Raw genomic sequence first — 18,691 nt, 5'->3', positions numbered from 1 at the left:
CTTGGGACAAGGTTAAGATTCCTAGGATTCTATCCTTCCTTCAAGAAGGATTGGAAAAAGGATTATCTGCAAGTTCCCTGAAGGGACAGATTTCTGCCTTGTCGGTGTTACTTCACAAAAAGCTGGCTGCTGTGCCAGATGTTCAAGCCTTTGTTCAGGCTCTGGTTAGAATTAAGCCTGTTTACAAACCTTTGACTCCTCCTTGGAGTCTCAATTTAGTTCTTTCAGTTCTTCAGGGGGTTCCGTTTGAACCCTTACATTCCGTTGATATTAAGTTATTATCTTGGAAAGTTTTGTTTTTAGTTGCAATTTCTTCTGCTAGAAGAGTTTCAGAATTATCTGCTCTGCAGTGTTCTCCTCCTTATCTGGTGTTCCACGCAGATAAGGTGGTTTTACGTACTAAACCTGGTTTTCTTCCAAAAGTTGTTTCTAACAAAAACATTAACCAGGAGATTATCGTACCTTCTCTGTGTCCGAAACCAGTTTCAAAGAAGGAACGTTTGTTGCACAATTTGGATGTTGTTCGCGCTCTAAAATTCTATTTAGATGCTACAAAGGATTTTAGACAAACATCTTCCTTGTTTGTTGTTTATTCCGGTAAAAGGAGAGGTCAAAAAGCAACTTCTACCTCTCTCTCTTTTTGGATTAAAAGCATCATCAGATTGGCTTACGAGACTGCCGGACGGCAGCCTCCCGAAAGAATCACAGCTCATTCCACTAGGGCTGTGGCTTCCACATGGGCCTTCAAGAACGAGGCTTCTGTTGATCAGATATGTAGGGCAGCGACTTGGTCTTCACTGCACACTTTTACCAAATTTTACAAGTTTGATACTTTTTGGGAGAAAGGTTTTGCAAGCCATGGTGCCTTCCATTTTGGTGACCTGATTTGCTCCCTCCCTTCATCCGTGTCCTAAAGCTTTGGTATTGGTTCCCACAAGTAAGGATGACGCCGTGGACCGGACACACCTATGTTGGAGAAAACAGAATTTATGTTTACCTGATAAATTACTTTCTCCAACGGTGTGTCCGGTCCACGGCCCGCCCTGGTTTTTTTAATCAGGTCTGATAATTTATTTTCTTTAACTACAGTCACCACGGTACCATATGGTTTCTCCTATGCAAATATTCCTCCTTAACGTCGGTCGAATGACTGGGGTAGGCGGAGCCTAGGAGGGATCATGTGACCAGCTTTGCTGGGCTCTTTGCCATTTCCTGTTGGGGAAGAGAATATCCCACAAGTAAGGATGACGCCGTGGACCGGACACACCGTTGGAGAAAGTAATTTATCAGGTAAACATAAATTCTGTTTCTTCATTCCCACAGGTGGAAATTGAATCTAGAGAAGAGTTCACTAGTGCTAGACGCCAGGGTGTGTTTTTCAGGAACGATTAAAGATTCTCTGTCCATGAAGATTGTTCTGACGAAGGTCAGAAAATCCAAAAGTCTGGCTTCTTGTATTCACTTCAGTCCTCTACCTGTCCATTTGTGGCTCAGTGTATGGAAGTAATTGCTCTGATGGTTGCTTCCATGGACATCATTCGATTTGCTCGGTTCCATCTGAGACCACTAGTTATGCATGCTCAGACAATGGAACGGAATCCACTTGGACCTATCGCAGAGGATAGCTCTGGATCCCCTATAAAGAGACTCTATCTTGGTGGATTTTGCAGGACCATCTGTCTCAGGGTACATGCTTCCTGAGACCATCCTGGGTAATTGTGACCACTGGTGGAGCCGTTTGGGGTTCTCTAAAGACTCAGGGTCTTTGGACTCGAGAGGAGTCTTCTCTTCGCATAAACATCCTAGCGTTGAGAGCAATTTACAATGTCTTAATAGCCTGGCCTCAACTAGCTATAGTCCGGTTTATCAGATTTCAAGCGGACAATATCACCTCCGTGGCATACATTAATCACCAGGGAGGAACTCGTAGTTCCTTAGCAATGAAGGTCTCACGACTGCCTCCTCTCTACCATCCACTTCCCAGGGGTGGACAACTGGGAAGCGGATTTTCTGAGCAGGCAGACCTTTCATCCCGTGGTGTGGGCTCTCCACCCAGAGGTTTTCACAATAATAACTCTCAGGTGGGGGGTTTCAGAGTTGGATCTGATGGTGTCACATCTAAACGCCAAGCTTCCAAAGTACGGTTCAAGATCAAAAAATCCACAAGCTGCTCTGATAGACGCTCTGGCGGTGCCTTGGAACTTCAGTCTGGCGTACATGTTCCCCCTGTTTGCTCTCCTTCCTCGAGTCATTGCTCGTATAAAGCAGGAGAGGGCGTCTGTGATTCTAATAGCTCCTGTCTGGCCTTGCAGGATCGGGTTCGCGGATCTGGTGAAGATGTCATCTCTTCCCCCTTGGAGGTTGCCTCTGAGGAAGGACCTTCTACTTCAGGGTCCCTTCCTCCACCCAAATCTATATTCTCTGAAGCTGACTGCTTGAAGATTGAACGCCTAGTCTTGGCTAGGCATGGTTTTTCGGAGAAAGTAATTGATACTAAGCTTCAGGCTCGTAAGCCTGTCTCCCTTAAGATTTACCATAAGGTATGGCGTAAATACCTGTATTGGTGCGAATCGAAGAATTTCTCTTGGAGTCGGGTGAGGGTTCCTCGCATTCTGTCTTTTCTTCAGGAGGGCCTAGAGAAAGGTTTGTCAGTCAGTACTCTGAATGGTCAGATTTCTGCACTGTCTTTCCTTTTGCACAAACGTCTGGCAGATCTGCCAGATGTTCAATCTTTCTTCTGTTAAGTGTGATCAGTCCACGGGTCATCATTACTTCTGGGATATTACTCCTCCCCAACAGGAAGTGCAAGAGGATTCACCCAGCAGACCTGCATATAGCTCCTCCCCTCTACGTCACTCCCAGTCATTCTCTTGCACCCAACGACTAGATAGGATGTGTGAGAGGACTATGGTGATTATACTTAGTTTTATATCTTCAATCAAAAGTTTGTTATTTTAAAATAGCACCGGAGTGTGTTATTACCTCTCTGGCAGAGTTTGAAGAAGAATCTACCAGAGTTTTGCTATGATTTTAGCCGGAGTAGTTAAGATCATATTGCTGTTCTCGGCCATCTGAGGAGTGAGGTAAACTTCAGATCAGGGGACAGCGGGCAGATGAATCTGCATAGAGGTATGTAGCAGTTTTTATTTTCTGACAATGGAATTGATGAGAAAATCCTGCCATACCGATATAATGTCATGTATGTATACTTTACACTTCAGTATTCTGGGGAATGGTACTTCACTAGAATTACACTGTAAGAAATACATAAAGCTGTTTAATAACTAGAGATTATGTTTAACGTTTTTGCTGGAATGTAAAATCGTTTTCATTTGCTGAGGTACTGTGTGAATAAATGTTTGGGCACTATTTTTCCACTTGGCAGTTGCTTAATCTGTTTTTCTGACAGTTTCTGTTCTCCCTCACTGCTGTGTGTGAGGGGGAGGGGCCGTTTTTTGGCGCTTTTTCTATGCATCAAATATTTCAGTCCGCAACTCATTGTATTCCCTGCATGATCCGGTTCATCTCTACAGAGCTCAGGGGTCTTCAAAACTTATTTTGAGGGAGGTAATTTCTCTCAGCAGAGCTGTGAGAATTATAGTTTGACTGAGATAAAAAACGTTTATTCTGTAATTTGTTTCCTGCTTTCAGAATTTGTTATCTTTGCTAATGGGATTAAACCTTTGCTAAAGTTGTGTTGTTTACAAGGATTGAGGCTATAACTGTTTCAATTTATTAATTTTCAACTGTCATAGATCTTCTGTGCTTCTTAAAGGCACAGTACATTTTAATATTATTCTAATTGAATTGTATTTCCAAGTTGCAAGTTTATTTGCTAGTGTGTTAAACATGTCTGATTCAGAGGATGATACCTGTGTCATTTGTTGCAATGCCAAAGTGGAGCCCAATAGAAATTTATGTACTAACTGTATTGATGCTACTTTAAATAAAAGTCAATCTGTACAAATTGAACAAATTTCACCAAACAACGAGGGGAGAGTTATGCCGACTAACTCGCCTCACGTGTCAGTACCTACATCTCCCGCTCAGAGGGAGGTGCGTGATATTGTAGCGCCGAGTACATCTGGGCGGCCATTACAAATCACATTACAGGATATGGCTACTGTTATGACTGAGGTTTTGGCTAAATTACCAGAACTAAGAGATAAGCGTGATCACTCTGGGGTGAGAACAGAGTGCGCTGATAATATTAGGGCCATGTCAGACACTGCGTCACAGGTGGCAGAACATGAGGACGGAGAACTTCATTCTGTGGGTGACGGTTCTGATCCAAACAGACTGGATTCAGATATTTCAAATTTTAAATTTAAACTGGAAAACCTCCGTGTATTACTAGGGGAGGTGTTAGCGGCTCTGAATGATTGTAACACAGTTGCAATACCAGAGAAAATGTGTAGGTTGGATAAATATTTTGCGGTACCGACGAGTACTGAGGTTTTTCCTATACCTAAGAGACTTACTGAAATTGTTACTAAGGAGTGGGATAGACCCGGTGTGCCGTTCTCACCACCTCCGATATTTAGAAAAATGTTTCCAATAGACGCCACCACAAGGGACTTATGGCAAACGGTCCCTAAGGTGGAGGGAGCAGTTTCTACCTTAGCTAAGCGTACCACTATCCCGGTGGAGGATAGCTGTGCTTTTTCAGATCCAATGGATAAAAAGTTAGAGGGTTACCTTAAGAAAATGTTTGTTCAACAAGGTTTTATATTGCAACCCCTTGCATGCATTGCGCCGATCACGGCTGCAGCGGCATTCTGGATTGAGTCTCTGGAAGAGAACATTGGTTCAGCTACTCTGGACGACATTACGGACAGGCTTAGAGTCCTTAAACTAGCTAATTCATTCATTTCGGAGGCCGTAGTACATCTTACTAAACTTACGGCGAAGAATTCAGGATTCGCCATTCAGGCACGCAGGGCGCTGTGGCTAAAATCCTGGTCAGCTGATGTTACTTCTAAGTCTAAATTGCTTAATATACCTTTCAAAGGGCAGACCTTATTCGGGCCCGGGTTGAAAGAGATTATCGCTGACATTACAGGAGGTAAAGGCCATGCCCTGCCTCAGGACAAAGCCAAAGCCAAGACTAGACAGTCTAATTTTCGTTCCTTTCGTAATTTCAAAGCAGGAGCAGCATCAACTTCCTCTGCACCAAAACAGGAAGGAGCTGTTGCTCGCTACAGACAAGGCTGGAAACCTAACCAGTCCTGGAACAAGGGCAAGCAGACTAGGAAACCTGCTGCTGCCCCTAAAACAGCATGAATTGAGGGCCCCCGATCCGGGATCGGATCTAGTGGGGGGCAGACTTTCTCTCTTTGCCCAGGCTTGGGCAAGAGATGTTCAGGATCCCTGGGCGCTAGAGATAATATCTCAGGGATACCTTCTGGACTTCAAATACTCTCCTCCAAGAGAGAGATTTCATCTGTCAAGATTGTCAACAATCCAGACAAAGAAAGAGGCGTTTCTATGCTGCGTACAAGAGCTCTTGTTAATGGGAGTAATCCATCCAGTTCCACGATCGGAACAGGGACAGGGGTTTTACTCAAATCTGTTTGTGGTTCCCAAAAAAGAGGGAACTTTCAGACCAATCCTGGACTTAAAGATCCTAAACAAATTCCTAAGAGTTCCATCGTTCAAGATGGAGACTATTCGGACAATTTTACCTATGATCCAAGAGGGTCAATACATGACCACTGTAGATTTAAAAGATGCTTACCTTCACATACCGATTCACAAAGATCATTATCGGTACCTAAGGTTTGCCTTCCTAGACAGGCATTACCAGTTTGTGGCTCTTCCATTCGGATTGGCTACAGCTCCAAGAATCTTCACAAAGGTTCTGGGTGCTCTTCTGGCGGTACTAAGACCGCGGGGAATCTCGGTAGCTCCATACCTAGACGACATTCTGATACAAGCTTCAAGCTTTCAAACTGCCAAGTCTCATACAGAGTTAGTGCTGGCATTTCTAAGGTCACATGGATGGAAGGTGAACGAAAAGAAAAGTTCACTCGTTCCACTCACAAGAGTTCCCTTCCTGGGGACTCTTATAGATTCTGTAGAAATGAAGATTTACCTGACAGAGGACAGGCTAACAAGACTTCAAAGTGCTTGCCGCACCCTTCATTCCATTCAACACCCGTCAGTGGCTCAATGCATGGAGGTAATCGGCTTAATGGTAGCGGCAATGGACATAGTACCCTTTGCACGCTTACACCTCAGACCACTGCAACTGTGCATGCTAAGTCAGTGGAATGGGGATTACTCAGACTTATCCCCTTCTCTGAATCTGGATCAAGAGACCAGAAATTCTCTTCTATGGTGGCTTTCTCGGCCACATCTGTCCAGGGGGATGCCATTCAGCAGACCAGACTGGACAATTGTAACAACAGACGCCAGCCTTCTAGGTTGGGGTGCCGTCTGGAATTCTCTGAAGGCTCAGGGACAATGGAGTCAGGAGGAGAGTCTCCTGCCAATAAACATTCTGGAATTGAGAGCAGTTCTCAATGCCCTCCTGGCTTGGCCCCAGTTGACAACTCGGGGGTTCATCAGGTTTCAGTCGGACAACATCACGACTGTAGCTTACATCAACCATCAGGGAGGGACAAGAAGCTCCCTAGCTATGATGGAAGTATCAAAGATAATTCGCTGGGCAGAGTCTCACTCTTGCCACCTGTCAGCAATCCACATCCCGGGAGTGGAGAACTGGGAGGCGGATTTCTTAAGTCGTCAGACTTTTCATCCGGGGGAGTGGGAACTTCATCCGGAGGTCTTTGCCCAAATACTTCGAAGTTGGGGCAAACCAGAGATAGATCTCATGGCGTCTCGACAGAACGCCAAGCTTCCTCGTTACGGGTCCAGATCCAGGGATCCAGGAGCAGTCCTGATAGATGCTCTGACAGCACCTTGGGACTTCAGGATGGCTTACGTGTTTCCACCCTTCCCGTTGCTTCCTCGATTGATTGCCAGAATCAAACAAGAGAGAGCATCAGTGATTCTAATAGCACCGGCGTGGCCACGCAGGACTTGGTATGCAGACCTGGTGGACATGTCATCCTGTCCACCTTGGTCTCTACCTCTGAAACAGGACCTTCTGATACAGGGTCCCTTCAAACATCAAAATCTAACTTCTCTGAAGCTGACTGCTTGGAAATTGAACGCTTGATTTTATCAAGACGTGGATTTTCTGAGTCAGTTATTGATACCTTAATACAGGCTAGGAAACCTGTTACCAGAAAGATTTACCATAAGATATGGCGTAAATACCTATATTGGTGTGAATCCAAAGGTTACTCTTGGAGTAAGGTTAGGATTCCTAGGATATTGTCTTTTCTACAAGAAGGTTTAGAAAAGGGTTTATCTGCTAGTTCATTAAAGGGACAGATCTCAGCTCTGTCCATTCTGTTACACAAACGTCTGTCAGAAGTTCCTGACGTCCAGGCTTTTTGTCAGGCTTTGGCCAGAATTAAGCCTGTGTTTAAAACTGTTGCTCCACCATGGAGTTTAAATGTTTTACAGGGCGTTCCGTTTGAACCCCTTCATTCCATTGATATAAAGTTGTTATCTTGGAAAGTTCTATTTTTAATGGCTATTTCCTCGGCTCGAAGAGTCTCTGAATTATCAGCCTTACATTGTGATTCTCCTTATTTGATTTTTCATTCGGATAAGGTAGTCCTGCGTACTAAACCTGGGTTCTTACCTAAGGTAGTTACTAACAGGAATATCAATCAAGAGATTGTTGTTCCTTCTTTATGCCCAAATCCTTCTTCAAAGAAGGAACGTCTACTGCACAACCTGGATGTAGTCCGTGCTCTAAAATTTTACTTACAGGCAACTAAGGAATTTCGACAAACGTCTTCTCTGTTTGTCATTTACTCTGGGCAGAGGAGAGGTCAAAAAGCTTCCGCTACCTCTCTTTCTTTTTGGCTTCGTAGCATAATTCGTTTAGCTTATGAGACTGCTGGACAGCAGCCTCCTGAAAGAATTACAGCTCATTCTACTAGAGCTGTGGCTTCCACTTGGGCCTTCAAGAATGAGGCCTCTGTTGAACAGATTTGCAAGGCTGCAACTTGGTCTTCGCTTCATACTTTTTCCAAATTTTACAAATTTGACACTTTTGCTTCATCTGAGGCTATTTTTGGGAGAAAGGTTCTTCAGGCAGTGGTTCCTTCTGTATAAAGAGCCTGCCTATCCCTCCCGTCATCCGTGTACTTTTGCTTTGGTATTGGTATCCCAGAAGTAATGATGACCCGTGGACTGATCACACTTAACAGAAGAAAACATAATTTATGCTTACCTGATAAATTCCTTTCTTCTGTAGTGTGATCAGTCCACGGCCCGCCCGGTTTTTAAGGCAGGTAAATATTTTTTAATTTATACTCCAGTCACCACTTCACCCTTGGCTTTTCCTTTCTCGTTGGTCCTTGGTCGAATGACTGGGAGTGACGTAGAGGGGAGGAGCTATATGCAGCTCTGCTGGGTGAATCCTCTTGCACTTCCTGTTGGGGAGGAGTAATATCCCAGAAGTAATGATGACCCGTGGACTGATCACACTACAGAAGAAAGGAATTTATCAGGTAAGCATAAATTATGTTTTTGTTCAGGCCTTGCTCAGAATCAGTCCTGTGTTTAAACCTGTTGCTCCTCTCTGGAGCCTTAACCTTGTTTTTAAAGTTTTGCTACAGGCTCCGTTTGAGCCTATGCATTCTGTTGGTATTAAGTTATCGTGTTTCTAATTGCTATTTTGTCTACTCGCAACTTTTGGCTCTACAGTGTGATTCCCCTTACCTTATTTCTCCAACATAGGTGTGTCCGGTCCACGGCGTCATCCTTACTTGTGGGATATTCTCCTCCCCAACAGGAAATGGCAAAGAGCCCAGCAAAGCTGGTCACATGATCCCTCCTAGACTCCGCCTTCCCCAGTCATTCTCTTTGCCGTTGTACAGGCAACATCTCCACGGAGATGGCTTAGAGTTTTTTGGTGTTTAACTGTAGTTTTTATTATTCAATCAAGAGTTTGTTATTTTAAAATAGTGCTGGTATGTACTATTTACTCTGAAACAGAAAGGTGATGAAGATTTCTGTTTGTAAGAGGAAAATGATTTTAGCAACCGTTACTAAAATCGATGGCTGTTTCCACACAGGACTGTTGAGAGGAATTAACTTCAGTTGGGGGAAACAGTGAGCAGACTTTTGCTGCTTGAGGTATGACACATTTCTAACAAGACGATGTAATGCTGGAAGCTGTCATTTTCCCTATGGGATCCGGTAAGCCATTTTTATTACATAAGAAAAAAAAAGGGCTTCACAAGGGCTTTTAAGACTGTAGACATTTTCTGGGCTAAAACGATTGATATATAAGCATATTTTAATACTTCATAGCTTTGAGGAATTATTTTATTCTTGGGAATTATGTAAAATAACCGGCAGGCACTGTATTGGACACCTTATCCTCTAGGGGCTTTCCCTAATCATAGGCAGAGCCTCATTTTCGCGCCTCTATTGCGCACTTGTTTTTGGGAAGCATGACATGCAGATGCATGTGTGAGGAGCTCTGATACACAGAAAAGACTTTCTGAAGGCGTCATTTGGTATCGTATTCCCCTTTGGGCTTGGTTGGGTCTCAGCAAAGCAGATACCAGGGACTGTAAAGGGGTTAAATATAAAAACGGCTCCGGTTCCGTTATTTTAAGAGTTAAAGCTTTCAAATTTGGTGTGCAATACTTTTAAGGCTTTAAGACACTGTGGTGAAATTTTGGTGAATTTTGAACAATTCCTTCATACTTTTTCACATTTGCAGTAATAAAGTGTGTTCAGTTTAAAATTTAAAGTGACAGTAACGGTTTTATTTTAAAAGTTTTTTGTACTTTGTTATCAAGTTTATGCCTGTTTAACATGTCTGAACTACCAGATAGACTGTGTTCTGTATGTGGGGAAGCCAAGGTTCCTTCTCATTTAAATAGATGTGATTTATGTGACACAAAATTTAGAGAAAATGATGCCCAAGATGATTCCTCAAGTGAGGGGAGTAAGCATGGTACTGCATCATCCCCTCCTTCGTCTACACCAGTCTTGCCCACACAGGAGGCCCCTAGTACATCTAGTGCGCCAATACTCCTTACTATGCAACAATTAACGGCTGTAATGGATAATTCTATCAAAAACGTTTTAGCCAAAATGCCCACTTATCAGCGAAAGCGCGACTGCTCTGTTTTAGAAAATACTGAAGAGCATGAGGACGCTGATGATATTGGTTCTGAAGTGCCCCTACACCAGTCTGAGGGGGCCAGGGAGGTTTTGTCTGAGGGAGAAATTTCAGATTCAGGGAAAATTTCTCAACAAGCTGAACCTGATGTGATTACATTTAAATTTAAATTGGAACATCTCCGCGCCCTGCTTAAGGAGGTGTTATCTACTCTGGATGATTGTGAGAATTTGGTCATTCCAGAGAAATTATGTAAAATGGACAAGTTCCTAGAGGTCCCGGGGCCCCCCGAAGCTTTTCCTATACCCAAGCGGGTGGCGGACATTGTAAATAAAGAATGGGAAAGGCCCGGCATACCTTTCGTCCCTCCCCCTATATTTAAGAAATTGTTTCCTATGGTCGACCCCAGAAAGGACTTATGGCAAACAGTCCCCAAGGTCGAGAGGGCGGTTTCTACTCTAAACAAACGCACCACTATACCTATAGAAGATAGTTGTGCTTTCAAAGATCCTATGGATAAAAAATTAGAGGGTTTGCTTAAAAAGATGTTTGTTCAGCAAGGTTACCTTCTACAACCAATTTCATGCATTGTTCCTGTCACTACAGCAGCGTGTTTCTGGTTCGATGAACTAGAAAAGGCGCTCAATAAAGATTCTTCTTATGAGGAGATTTTGGACAGAATTCATGCTCTCAAATTGGCTAACTCTTTCACCCTAGACGCCACTTTGCAATTGGCTAGATTAGCGGCGAAAAATTCTGGGTTTGCTATTGTGGCGCGCAGAGCGCTTTGGCTAAAATCTTGGTCAGCGGATGCGTCTTCCAAGAACAAATTGCTTAACATTCCTTTCAAGGGGAAAACGCTGTTTGGCCCTGACTTGAAAGAGATTATTTCTGATATCACTGGGGGCAAGGGCCACGCCCTTCCTCAGGATAGGTCTTTCAAGGCCAAAAATAAACCTAATTTTCGTCCCTTTCGCAGAAACGGACCAGCCCCAAGTGCTACGTCCTCTAAGCAAGAGGGTAATACTTCTCAAGCCAAGCCAGCCTGGAGGCCAATGCAAGGCTGGAACAAAGGAAAGCAGGCCAAGAAACCTGCCACTGCTACCAAGACAGCATGAGATGTTGGCCCCCGATCCGGGACCGGATCTGGTGGGGGGCAGACTCTCTCTCTTCGCTCAGGCTTGGGCAAGAGATGTTCTGGATCCTTGGGCGCTAGAAATAGTCTCCCAAGGTTATCTTCTGGAATTCAAGGGGCTTCCCCCAAGGGGGAGGTTCCACAGGTCTCAATTGTCTTCAGACCACATAAAAAAACAGGCATTCTTACATTGTGTAGAAGACCTGTTAAAAATGGGAGTGATTCATCCTGTTCCATTAGGAGAACAAGGGATGGGGTTCTACTCCAATCTGTTCGTGGTTCCCAAAAAAGAGGGAACATTCAGACCAGTCTTAGATCTCAAGATCCTAAACAAGTTTCTCAAGGTTCCATCGTTCAAAATGGAAACCATTCGAACAATTCTTCCTTCCATCCAGGAAGGTCAATTCATGACCACGGTGGATTTAAAGGATGCGTATCTACATATTCCTATCCACAAGGAACATCATCGGTTCCTAAGGTTCGCATTTCTGGACAAGCATTACCAGTTTGTGGCACTTCCGTTCGGATTAGCCACTGCTCCAAGAATTTTCACAAAGGTACTAGGGTCCCTTCTAGCGGTGCTAAGACCAAGGGGCATTGCAGTAGTACCTTACTTGGACGACATTCTGATTCACGCGTCGTCCCTTCCACAAGCAAAGGCTCACACGGACATTGTCCTGGCCTTTCTCAGATCTCATGGGTGGAAAGTGAACGTAGAAAAAAGTTCTCTATCTCCGTCAACAAGGGTTCCCTTCTTGGGAACAATAATAGACTCCTTAGAAATGAGGATTTTTCTGACAGAGGCCAGAAAATCAAAACTTCTAAACTCTTGTCAAGTACTTCATTCTGTTCCTCTTCCTTCCATAGCGCAGTGCATGGAAGTAATAGGTTTGATGGTAGCGGCAATGGACATAGTTCCTTTTGCGCAAATTCATCTAAGACCATTACAACTGTGCATGCTCAGTCAGTGGAATGGGGATTATACAGACTTGTCTCCGACGATACAAGTAGATCAGAGGACCAGAGATTCACTCCGTTGGTGGTAGTCCCTGGACAACCTGTCACAGGGGATGAGCTTCCGCAGACCAGAGTGGGTCATTGTCACGACCGACGCCAGTCTGGTGGGCTGGGGCGCGGTCTGGGGACCCCTGAAAGCTCAGGGTCTTTGGTCTCGGGAAGAATCTCTTCTCCCGATAAATATTCTGGAACTGAGAGCGATATTCAATGCTCTCAAGGCTTGGCCTCAGCTAGCAAAGGCCAAATTCATACGGTTTCAATCAGACAACATGACGACTGTTGCGTACATCAACCATCAGGGGGGAACAAGGAGTTCCCTGGCGATGGAAGAAGTGACCAAAATCATTCAATGGGCGGAGACTCACTCGACATTTCATCCGGGGGAGTGGGAACTCCATCCGGAAATCTTTGCCCAAATTACTCAGTTGTGGGGCATTCCAGACATGGATCTGATGGCCTCTCGTCAGAACTTCAAGGTTCCTTGCTACGGGTCCAGATCCAGGGATCCCAAGGCGACTCTAGTAGATGCACTAGTAGCACCTTGGACCTTCAAACTAGCTTATGTATTCCCGCCGTTTCCTCTCATCCCCAGGCTGGTAGCCAGGATCAATCAGGAGAGGGCATCGGTGATCTTGATAGCTCCTGCGTGGCCACGCAGGACTTGGTATGCAGACCTGGTGTATATGTCATCGGCTCCACCATGGAAGCTACCTTTGAGACGGGACCTTCTTGTTCAAGATCCGTTCGAACATCCGAATCTGGTCTCACTCCAACTGACTGCCTGGAGATTGAACGCTTGATCTTATCAAAGCGAGGGTTCTCGGATTCTGTCATTGATACTCTTGTTCAGGCCAGAAAGCCTGTAACTAGAAAAATCTACCACAAAATATGGAAAAAATATATCTGTTGGTGTGAATCTAAAGGATTCCCTTGGGACAAGATAAAAATTCCTAAGATTCTATCCTTTCTTCAAGAAGGTTTGGAGAAAGGATTATCTACAAGTTCTTTGAAGGGACAGATTTCTGCTTTATCTGTGTTACTTCACAAAAAGCTGGCAGCTGTGCCAGATGTTCAAGCCTTTGTTCAGGCTCTGGTTAGAATCAAGCCTGTTTACAAACCTTTGACTCCTCCTTGGAGTCTCAATTTAGTTCTTTCAGTTCTTCAGGGGGTTCCGTTTGAACCCTTACATTCCGTTGATATTAAGTTATTATCTTGGAAAGTTTTGTTTTTGGTTGCAATTTCTTCTGCTAGAAGAGTTTCAGAATTATCTGCTCTGCAGTGTTCTCCTCCTTATCTGGTGTTCCATGCAGATAAGGTGCGTACTAAACCTGGTTTTCTTCCGAAAGTTGTTTCTAACAAAAACATTAACCAGGAGATAGTCGTGCCTTCTTTGTGTCCGAATCCAGTTTCAAAGAAGGAACGTTTGTTGCACAATTTGGATGTAGTTCGTGCTTTAAAATTCTATCTAGATGCTACAAAGGATTTTAGACAAACATCTTCCTTGTTTGTTGTTTATTCTGGTAAAAGGAGAGGTCAAAAAGCAACTTCTACCTCTCTCTCCTTTTGGCTTAAAAGCATCATCAGATTGGCTTACGAGACTGCCGGACGGCAGCCTCCTGAAAGAATCACAGCTCATTCCACTAGGGCTGTGGCTTCCACATGGGCCTTCAAGAACGAGGCTTCTGTTGATCAGATATGTAAGGCAGCGACTTGGTCTTCACTGCACACTTTTACTAAATTTTACAAATTTGATACTTTTGCTTCTTCTGATGCTATTTTTGGGAGAAAGGTTTTGCAAGCCGTGGTGCCTTCCATCTAGGTGACCTGATTTGCTCCCTCCCTTCATCCGTGTCCTAAAGCTTTGGTATTGGCTCCCACAAGTAAGGATGACGCCGTGGACCGGACACACCTATGTTGGAGAAAACAGAATTTATGTTTACCTGATAAATTACTTTCTCCAACGGTGTGTCCGGTCCACGGCCCGCCCTGGTTTTTTAATCAGGTCTGATAATTTATTTTCTTTAACTACAGTCACCACGGTATCATATGATTTCTCCTATGCAAATATTCCTCCTTTACGTCGGTCGAATGACTGGGGAAGGCGGAGCCTAGGAGGGATCATGTGACCAGCTTTGCTGGGCTCTTTGCCATTTCCTGTTGGGGAGGAGAATATCCCACAAGTAAGGATGACGCCGTGGACCGGACACACCGTTGGAGAAAGTAATTTATCAGGTAAACATAAATTCTGTTTTTTCATGCGGATAAGACGGTCCTTCTTACTAAATTGGGATTTCTTCCCAAAGTGGTATCGGATCGCAACATCAATCAAGAAATTGTTGTTCTTTCCTTTTTGTCCGAATCCTTCTTCTCAGAAGGAACATCTGTTACACAACCTGGATGTTGTGCGTGCTCTAAAATTTTATCTACAAGCAACTAAAGATTTTCGTCAGTCTACTGCCCTGTTGGTTTTTTTGCTGGTAAGCATAAGGGTCAGAAGACCACTTCTACTGCTCTTTCTCTCTGGTTGAGAAGTGTTATCCGATTAGCATATGAGACAGCTGGACAACAGCCTCCTGTGAGAATTACGGCTCATTCCACTAGGGCTGTCTCTTTTTCTTGGGCTTTCAAAAATAAAGCATCTGTGGAGCAAATCTGCAAGGTGGCCACTTGGTCGTCATTGCATACTTTTTCCAAATTCTACAAATTTGATTCTTTTGCCTCATTCTTCAAGCGGTGGTGCCTTCTGTTTAGGTCCGCCTGTATTGTTCTACCTCCCTTTCATTCCGTGTCCTCTAGCTTGGGTATTGGTTCCCACTAGTAATTGGAATAAAATCGTGAACTCTCCATGCCATAGGAAAGAAAACAAAATTTATGCTTACCTGATAAATTTCTTTCCGGGCATGGAGAGTCCACGACCCGCCCTTGTTTACATTTAAGACGTCAGAATTTTGGTATAAACCTCAGGCACCTCTATACCCTTGTGTTATCTTCTTTTTCCATTTTCCTTCGGCCGAATGACTGGGGATTATGGGTAAGGGAAGTGACACTTAACAGCTCTGCTAGGGTGCTCTTTGCCTCCTGCTTGCCAGGAGTTGAATATCCCACTAGTAATTGGAAGGGAATTGTGGACTCTCCATGCCCGGAAATAAATACTTTTATCAGGTAAGCATAAATTTAGTTTTTTACTCTTTCTAGGCTTGTGTTAAAGGGACATTAAACCCCAAAAAATTATTTCAAGATGCAGATAGAGAATACAATTTTAAAAAACATTCCAAGTTACTTCTATTGTCTAATTTGCTTCATTGTTTAGATATCCTTTGTTGAAGAAATAGCAATGCACATGGGTGAGCCAATCATACGAGGCATCTATGTGCAGCCACCAATAAGCAGCTACTGATCCTATCTAGATATGCTTTTCAGCAAAGGATATCAGGAGAGTGAAGCAAATTAGATAATAGAAGTAAATTGGAAAGTTGTTTAAAATTGTATTCTCCATCCGAATCATGAAAGAAATTTTTTGGGTTTAATGTCCCTTTAAAAGTGCAAATAAAGAAAATCTGTGACGTGTTAGCATTTTATTATTGCACTATTGCTTGCGTATAACATAGCAGAAAACTTTGGGTGAGCCAATGAAAGAGTAATAATGGCCAGTTAGATCCCAGTAGCGCATTGCTGCTCCGGAGCCTAACTAGGTATGCTTTTTAACAAAGGATACCAAGAGAACAAAGTACATTTAATAATAAAAGTAAATATCTCTTTATTCACTGTTTACCTCTGTGATTACCTTGTATCTAAGCCTCTGCAGACTGACCCTTTATTTCAGTTCTTTTGACAGACTTGCAAACTCCACGGAAATGAGCACAATGTTATCTATATAGCCCACATGAAATAGTGCTGTATAGTTGTGAAAACAATTCAAAATGCACTGAGATGAGAGGCGACCTTCAAGGGTTTAGAAATTATTTATGAGCCTACCTAGATTTCAACACAAAATACCAAGAGAACAAAGCAAATTTGATGATAAATTTAAATTGGACAATTGTTTAAAGGGACACTGAACCCAATTTTTTTCTTTTGTGATTCAGATAGAGCATGCAATTTTAAGCAACTTTCTAATTGACTCCTATTATCAAATTGTCTTCATTCTCTTGGTATCTTTATTTGAAATGCATAAATGTAAGTTTAGATGCCGGCCCATTTTTGGTGAACAAACTGGGTTGTTCTTGCTGATTGGTGGATAAATTCACCCACCAATAAACAAGTGCTTTCCATGGTGCTGAACCAAAAAAATAGCTTGGATGCCTTCTTTTTCAAATAAAGAAAACAAGAGAACGAAGAATAATTGATAATAGGTGTAAATTAGAAAGTTGCTTAAAATTGCATGCTCTATCTGAATCACAAAAGAAAAATTTTTGGGTTCAGTGTCCCTTTAAAATTACATGCTTTATCTGAGTCATGAAAGTGTACACCAATTTCATATAACTGCATGTAATATACATTACTATAAAGATGAATGTGCACAAATACTGATTTAAAAATCCAGTATAAAACCTTTTCAAAACGTACTTAGAAGTTCCCAGTTTAGCACTGTTTATGAGGTTAGGCTGGGGCACCCAGTGAAAGGGGCTGGGGAAACAGGAACAGCAGACCCCCCCCTGCATATGAAAAAACAGATTATACAGAAGATTGTTATACAGATTATTCAGAAGCTGCAGGAATCTGTATACATCTAAAACTTTTGTGCTTGTTTAGAAGGCTGAAAATCAGCACAATGTTATTAAAAAATAAGCAAAACAATACAGGTAGCCCTCAGTTTACTCGGGGTTAGGTTCCAGGAGGAATGGTTGTAAATTGAAACAGTTGTAAATTGAAACCCAGTTTATAATGTAAGTCAATGGGAAGTGAGGGAGTTAGGTTCCAGGCCCCTCCCAAAATTGACATAAGTAACACCTAATACATTATTTTTAAAGCTTTGAAATGAAGACTTTAAATGCTAAACAGCATTATAAACCTAATTATATAGCTTGTATCATAATCAAACTAAGTTTAACCTTTTAACGCCGTTATGCCGTTCTATTCCGTCATAATTACACTGGGCTTTAAAGCCGTTATGACGGAATAGAACGTCATAACAAACGGCTGTCCTGAAGCCTTCTGTGCTTCTAGGACTTGATCGCGGTCTAGAGGGCGTTCCTAGGGTTGTAGGGACGCCCCCCAGATGCGATCCAATAATTGAAATCTCGCAATCGTATGCACGATCGCGTAGTTTCAATTTGTCTACATCAGAACAGGTGTTCCGATGTAGGCACTTTCACCCTGTCACTAAAGGGTTAATGAACAAAAACATTTGCTAACAGCACCTAATTAAATAATCACACAACAGACTGCATCATCATCAAATTAAGTTTAATGAACAAAAACTTTTTTCTCTTGTTAAGTGTAGTCAGTCCACGGGTCATCCATTACTTATGGAATATATCTCTTCCTAACAGGAAGCTGCAAGAGGATCACCCAAGCAAAGCTGCTACATAGCTCCTCCCCTCACATGTCATATTCAGTCATTCTCTTGCAGCCTAACTAAAGATAGGTCGCTGTGAGAGGTCTGTGGTGTTTTTTAACTTAGTTTATTTCTACAATCAAAAGTTTGTTATTTTAAGTGGCACCGGAGTGTGCTGTTTATTCTCAGGCAGCATTAGAAGAAGAATCTGCCTGCGTTTTCTATGATCTTAGCAGACGTAACTAAGATCTACTGGCTGTTCTCATCTGAGGAGTGAGGTAACTTCAGAGAAGGGGAATAGCATGCAGGGCCCCCCTGCAAATGAGGTATGTGCAGTAATTGGAATGGAATTGACTGAGAAAATACTGCTGATACCAATGTAAAGTAAGTTCAGCCTTAAATGCAGTGATAGCGACTGGTATTAGGCTGATGAGCGTGTGTACACTGAATGTATTTTTCTAAGGAATGGAATTGACTCTGAAAATACTGTTAATACTGAAATAATGTATGAGCCTTAACTGCAGTAAAAGCGACTGGTAGCAGGCTTATTAATAACAATTCATAACTTTTCAAATGTATGTTTAAAACGTTTACTGGCATGTTAATCGTTTTTTGTGAGGTACTTGGTGATAAAACTTATTGGGGCATGATTTTTACCACATGGCCATCTTTGTTTTCTGCATAGAAACAGTTTTCTGAGCTTCCCCACTGTTGTAATATGAGTGGGAGGGGCCTATTTTAGCGCTTTTTTGCGCAGTACAAATTCAGTCACAATCTGTCTACTTCATCCTCCATGATCCAGATCGTCTCTAGAGAGCTC

At 42.9% G+C, this 18,691-nt stretch overlaps 1 protein-coding gene across 1 annotated transcript in view; it reads left to right on the top strand.

The window, feature by feature from the left end:
• NISCH (nischarin) overlaps positions 1-18,691 on the top strand; it is a 670,823-nt gene that overhangs the window by 200,328 nt on the left and 451,804 nt on the right. Inside the window, 3 exon segments of the mRNA XM_053721022.1 lie at positions 4,053-4,068; positions 5,480-5,530; positions 13,426-13,443. Coding sequence (XP_053576997.1) covers positions 4,053-4,068; positions 5,480-5,530; positions 13,426-13,443 — 85 coding nt within the window.

The sequence above is a fragment of the Bombina bombina genome, chromosome 7, assembly GCF_027579735.1.
Source record: "Bombina bombina isolate aBomBom1 chromosome 7, aBomBom1.pri, whole genome shotgun sequence".
Taxonomy (NCBI): Eukaryota; Metazoa; Chordata; class Amphibia; order Anura; family Bombinatoridae; genus Bombina; species Bombina bombina.
Note: the sequence above shows the minus strand (reverse complement) of the source record. Positions and strands in the feature narration are given on the sequence as shown.